At 44.6% G+C, this 6,000-nt stretch overlaps 1 protein-coding gene across 2 annotated transcripts; it reads left to right on the top strand.

Annotated features, from left to right (window-relative positions):
• Positions 1–370: 370 nt before the first annotated feature.
• LOC119410537 (homeobox protein otx5) lies at positions 371–5,232 on the top strand. 2 transcript variants are annotated; one of them, XM_037677419.1, is made up of 4 exons: positions 371–586; positions 2,580–2,955; positions 3,977–4,128; positions 4,229–5,232. In XM_037677419.1, exons 2-4 carry the CDS (start codon positions 2,856–2,858, stop codon positions 4,865–4,867), a joined length of 891 nt encoding a protein of 296 aa, XP_037533347.1. In that variant the 5' UTR covers positions 371–586; positions 2,580–2,855; the 3' UTR covers positions 4,868–5,232. The 2 variants fall into 2 exon arrangements, with proteins under 2 accessions (XP_037533347.1, XP_037533346.1); XM_037677418.1 differs by lacking the exon at positions 371–586 and having other exon boundaries at positions 2,424–2,955.
• The last annotated feature ends 768 nt before the right edge of the window (positions 5,233–6,000 follow it).

The raw sequence follows: 6,000 nt of genomic DNA, 5'->3' as shown, positions 1-6,000 counted from the left end.
CGGTTCCAAATGGTGAACTCTCCGCCTCACGCTGATAAGATGAACTCACCAGACGGATAAGGAAATTTTTTTTTTCTTTCTGTAATTGTCTGAAACAAATGAGTTCTCTCTTGGGCCTGTGTGGGTTCAGGGGGGGCTGATGAGATGGGACGCAGCACGTGGCCCGGCGGGCCTTGGCCCTGCAGGGTGACGGTGGAGGTCAGCAGAGGGAATGAAGGAGTTTGGACAAAATGAAAAAACAATGGCTCTGCTCACCTCTGGGATATGAATGCGTGCATGTTGCAGAATGGGCTGTTTATGAAATGCTGTGCATGTGCGTGTGCGCGAGTGCAGCAATAAAGATTAGAAGCACTAAGCCTCTTATGCTTGTCCTGAATTTGCTTCTGCTCTGGGTCCTACTGCGTCAGAACCAGCAGCCGGTCCTCGCCAAGCAATTCCTCTCAAAAGCCAGAACCAGAATCGTTCGTTTGGTTCTGGTTCGGAGCTGCAGCGACCAGAACTTCCATCCAACACCCAGAACACCAGCCAGACCTGCAGCCAAACGGAGCAGATTTAAGGAGATTTGTTTGGAAAGAGAAGCACGCAGGTGAAAAATGACACAATCAGCACAGTACAAAAATAAAAGACTAAGGTTGGTTTATTTTTGACTGTTAGTTTTAATCCTCAGTCATTAACGGGTCAAACTGTGCGGTAAACTTTTAAATCAAAATGAGAACAATAAATATAAATAAACTTTAAATCCTGCAGTGGAGTTCAATCAAACATTAAATTATTATAATATCTGTGTCTGAGTGCAGTTTATTTGTGCACATTTGACAACTTTATTTTAAACTTTTGGATGTAAATGGAAGAAAACTGTAAATACACATAATTATGTATAATAATTTAATTACAATAGCTATTTTTATTCAAGAGAATGAGCAGGAAGTTACTTTAGAATTTATTTAAATGAGCTAAACACAAAATTTAAGAACAAATCAAGTTCCACTAATTCAACTTAAATTCATTTCATGACTTCAATTTTTTGTTAAGAATCCTACTTTAGTTTATTTTTTGCAAACATTTAAAAACAGTGTTTCATAAATTAAAATCAGAAGGTGCAGCTAAAATGACTAATAATAATAATAATAATAATAATAATAATAATAATAATAATCTAGTCGTCATGTTAAAACTTTTAAAACCAAAAGTCTAATTAAAAACTTGTTAAACTTGTTTAAAAGTACAAAAGTTTATTATTTGATCAGCTTCATTAGTCCAGAGTTACATTTGTTATTTTTCGTTCAGACACATTTTATCAAATATTATGAATAAATGTTCACATAAAAAAATTAATAACTTCACTGATCCGTTCATAAAAAATTGTTTGTTTTGTTCATTTTTATTAAGACATGCTGTCAGGTTTTAGCTTTTTCATTTTTCGTTCTGGAATTTAATTTAATCTCAAACAAATGAATCAAAACTTTTAACTCTTTTCACAATAAACACAACAAACACTGTTTTGACATGATATAAATTCACTGTAGAGGATTTATTTTAGATATAAAATTTAAATTTCTTTTTCCCAGAATATCTGACTGAATAAACTTGAATTATTTGACACGTTTCATAAAATAAAACAGAATAAAAGTTGCAGTTGATGAAGGTTTAATGGCTAAAAACATGTTTACTAGGAGCAGATGTGATGTTTGAGACTTTAAACAGGTGAAAAGATTTTAGAGCTGATGAGAAAAACCACAGAATTAAAGATCGAAGAGATATTAATGATAATAAAGATTTATGAATAATCCTCAGGTGTAATCTGGTCCAGAAATAAAAAAAATTAAATCTTCAATTTGAGACTAAAATGTAGAAACTTCAGCCTTTTGATTAATTTAATTAAATTCTAAATAATCTCCAGAATGTAAAGGTTTGATTAACTCCACAAGAAGAATAAAATTATTATTATTATTATTATTATTATTATTAGTGAGGGGTGAAGGGGTGCCTGGTCAGGAGTCTGTTGGGGATCAGAAGCAGATTTAGCAGCAGAACAAGTAGCTCTTTGTGCTGGTTCTTAATCCGGTCCGGACCCGGTTCTGCCTCCACTCGGTTCAGTTCTTTGTGGCTCATTTCTGCAGCTCTGGACCATCAAGCGGCCTCGGAGCGAGGCGGAGGCTCCTCCACAGCATCGACTCGTTTCAGCAAAACTTCACTACAAATCTGGATGAAACTTCTTTGGGCTTTGGTTCTGGTGTGACCCGTGAAGGGACACAAAACAAACCAAAGACACTAAAGTTGGGACAGGACGGGGAATAATTGGAAATCCGTGGGCGTGCGCGTTTGCGTAAGAGAGAGAGAGAGAGGTGGGGAGGAGTGGAGGGGAGGAGGGAGGTCTCTCTGCGCGGACTTGGGTCAGAAGTTTCCTCTAATTAGCCAGTCTTCTCCTCGCCTGCCTCACTTGCCTCACCCTGACCGCCACGAGGGCCCAGACCTCCGTCCAGCATCCATCAGGGCGCGCGGGACGAGCTGCCGTTACGCACCGCGCGGAGCAGCATCTGCACGAACCGAGCCAGCATCCTAATACTTTCTGTTTTCAGCTGTTTCTCTTTAGGAGCTTGAAACATTGTTTTTCCAACGAGGAGTGAAGAAGCTTCAGGAAGCAGAACCACAAGAGAGAAAAAGACGGTGAAGCATCATCTGAGAGACAAACAGCCAGAAGAACAAACAAACAAACAAACAACAAGAGCAGAGAGAGAGGCAGGGAAGAGAGAGAAGGAGAGACAACCCCCCCGAGGGAAGTCAGGAGAGGCGGCCCCCGGCTCCACAGAAGGAGAGAGAGAGAGTGAGGGAGTGTTTTAAAGCCGGCAGGAGGCATGATGTCCTACATTAAACAGCCCCATTACGCCGTGAACGGGTTAACGCTGTCCGGCCCGGGCATGGATCTGCTGCACACCGCCGCCGTGGGATACCCCAGTGAGTACACACCTGCACACCATGACACCTGCATCACACCTGCAACACACCTGCACATCATCATTGCTGTTTACGTGTTGGCACTGAAAGTTTGACTGGAGTTTTGTGCGTGTGTGTGTGTGTGTTGTTTTGTTTTTTACCCCGTTTGAAATAACGGATCAAAATGTGTTGAATGTGAGGTTCTGCCTGGTTCTTCAGCAGAACCGGTTCTGAGTTGACCCATAAGTTTAGAGGATTACAGAGTCGGAAAAACTGAAAACAATGAAGATGTGTGTGAACGGAAGCCCGGGCTGTTCTCACACCGGTTTAATCCCAATCTGGTGCTTTAACCCATTTACACCGGCTCATTGTCATGTACTCATATTAATATTATTATTATTCATGGTGGACTCGTTTTGTTTAGGATGCTCAGCAGCTGTCAGCTTTGACTCTTCTTTTGTTTTCAGCAGGTGTGAACCTGAGCTCAGGTCTCAGATTAGGAGGAAGAAAAAACCTCCATCTGTGAAGTTAAACGAGTTTTATTAACTCGGTTTGATCCGAACAAACAGAACATTTCCTTTGTATCATATAAAATATATTTACAGGCTCCTAATATGTTTCACTTAACTATTCGTTTTCTTATGAGCCTTAAAATAAGAGCTAAACAAGTGGATGGAAAGTGATTTAACTAAACAATTTAAATTGAGAAACTTCTTTTAATTTTTCGTTTGGAAAATAAAAAAACTAAACGGAAACCAGAGCTTGAGAAACAATTACAAAAGTATTGACACAGTTTGTAAAAACACACACAAACAAACAAAAAACTAACAAGTTATTATAACACAACAAATAAAAGTATATTGTCGTTCATGGAATAAAAATATTTATTTTCTGCAGCCTATAAAATAAATAAAATCCGCTGATTGAAAACTCGCGGCCTTTTACCCTGAATCAATAGATCATGAACAAATAATTAGATCAATAATAATAATAATAGTAAAAATAATAATAATAATAATAATGATGATGATATTTTGGACAGGCACTCCGCGCAAACAGCGCCGGGAGCGCACCACCTTTACGCGCGCGCAGCTGGACATCCTGGAGGCTCTGTTCGCCAAAACTCGGTACCCGGACATCTTCATGAGGGAGGAGGTGGCCCTGAAGATCAACCTGCCCGAGTCCAGAGTGCAGGTGACGCATTTACAACACTTCACACTGACCTGGACCTCCCTCACTGTGAATATCAAGCTGACCTGTTTTCTTCTGTTCTGGGGGGGTTCTGGTTCTGAAGGTCTGGTTCAAGAACCGCCGGGCCAAGTGCCGCCAGCAGCAGCAGCAGAGCACCGGCCAGTCCAAACCCCGGCCCCCGAAGAAGAAGGCCTCCCCCGCGCGCGATGCCAACACGGAGGCCAGCGCCAACCCCTCCAACGGGCCCTACAGCCCCCCGCCGCCTCCCCCCGGCACCGCCATCACCCCCAGCTCCAGCGCGGCCAGCGCCACCGTGTCCATCTGGAGCCCGGCCTCCATCTCTCCGCTGCCGGACCCCCTGTCCGCCTCCACCACCCCCTGCATGCAGCGCGCGACCACCTACCCCATGACCTACAGCCAGGCCCCCGCCTACAGCCAGAGCTACGCGGGCTCCTCCTCCTACTTCACGGGCCTGGACTGCAGCTCCTACCTGTCCCCCATGCACCCGCAGCTGTCCGGCACCGGCGGGGCCCTGAGCCCCATCACGGCCTCCTCCATGGGGGGCGCCCTCAGCCAGTCCCCCGCCTCCCTGTCCTCCCAGGGCTACACGGCCGCCTCGCTGGGCTTCGGAGCCGTCGACTGTCTGGACTACAAGGACCAAGCTGCCTGGAAGCTCAACTTCAACGCTGCTGACTGCCTGGACTACAAGGACCAGAACTCCTGGAAGTTCCAGGTCTTGTAAATAAAAGGGGGGGGGGGGGTGTCTTATATGCTGAAGAACCTCAGATTGTACTTGGTGTTGTAGAAGGAGCAGAACTTTGGACACCCAGAAGAATGAGTGCAGCTGAAGAACAAACAGCTGAAAATAATCTTTGTTTTCTGTGTTAAAATAAGGAAATGAATGAAGTAAATAAATAAAATGTTGATGATCTGTTGATGCTCAGAGCATCAGCCTTTAAATCAAGGAAGAATGAAGTATTTAGAAGTAAAATGTGATTAGATAGAAACAGAAGAAACGTTTGACCTTTATGCTCTTTGAATCAGAACATCATGAAGCTGTTAGGCCTGATCTAAATGGACCTGTTGCCCCCCCCCCCCCCCCCGCCCTGGTTTTAAAGGTGGAACATCACATCCTTTGTCAGGACTGAAAGTGCACGTGAGCGGGTCGTTCCCTCCCTCTGAACTCTGTCTTGTGTTTGTAACGATGTGTTTCTTCCATGAAGCTGATTCAGCAGCGACTTGACTGACAGCTCGGAGGACTTCAGCCGACCAGCGGACGTGACGGGGCCACGTCTTTACGACGTGTTTAACAGACCCAGGAGGGGCCAGCTGATCGGTTCTTGTAGCCTTGTATATTTGGGACTGAAGCTGAGGAGGGGGGGGGGGGGGGTAGAGTTGGCCTCTCCGGTGTCTGCAGAGCAAACCTGTTGCCTTTGGTTGGCTCGTATTTTGTTGCGTTCATAGGATAACTTTTACTCCAGGTGTCCCCCCCCCCCCCCCCCCCCCCCCCCCACACACACACACACACACTTACTTCATCTCCAGATATCTGCACCAGCTGAGCAGACTGCAGGGGGCAGTTTTAGACTGAGAGAAGGCCTGCGCCAGAGAAAATGAAGGCCTCTGTGCAGCCCCCTCACCCCCCCCCCCCCTGCACAGAGTGTTTGGTGCCTCTCGACTCCATCCTGTAAAAACGTGTCACCACTTTTTGTGTTTGGTGTTTTCTTTCATTCTCTTTTTGTATTAGGCTTAAAATGACACCCCCTCTTTCAAAGAGCTGTACATTTGAGTTTAAAAAACGTGTTACCTTGTTCAAGTCAGTATTCTCAGCATCGCTGCTGTCGTCGTTGCGCCTTCGGCTGACGCGGACGTTGG

This window comes from Nematolebias whitei, chromosome 6 (genome assembly GCF_014905685.2).
Source record: "Nematolebias whitei isolate Nwh7 chromosome 6, NemWhi1, whole genome shotgun sequence".
In the NCBI taxonomy this organism is placed as follows: Eukaryota; Metazoa; Chordata; class Actinopteri; order Cyprinodontiformes; family Rivulidae; genus Nematolebias; species Nematolebias whitei.
Note: the sequence above shows the minus strand (reverse complement) of the source record. Positions and strands in the feature narration are given on the sequence as shown.

What these genes read in the sequence shown, in the direction of transcription:
- LOC119410537 (XM_037677419.1), top strand. Translation starts at nt 2,856, where the DNA reads ATGATGTCCTACATTAAACAGCCCCATTACGCCGTGAACGGGTTAACG. An exon ending in CGCCGCCGTGGGATACCCCA is followed by an intron (nt 2,956 to 3,976) that starts GTGAGTACACAC and finishes TATTTTGGACAG; the next exon opens with GCACTCCGCGCAAACAGCGC. An exon ending in TGCCCGAGTCCAGAGTGCAG is followed by an intron (nt 4,129 to 4,228) that starts GTGACGCATTTA and finishes CTGGTTCTGAAG; the next exon opens with GTCTGGTTCAAGAACCGCCG.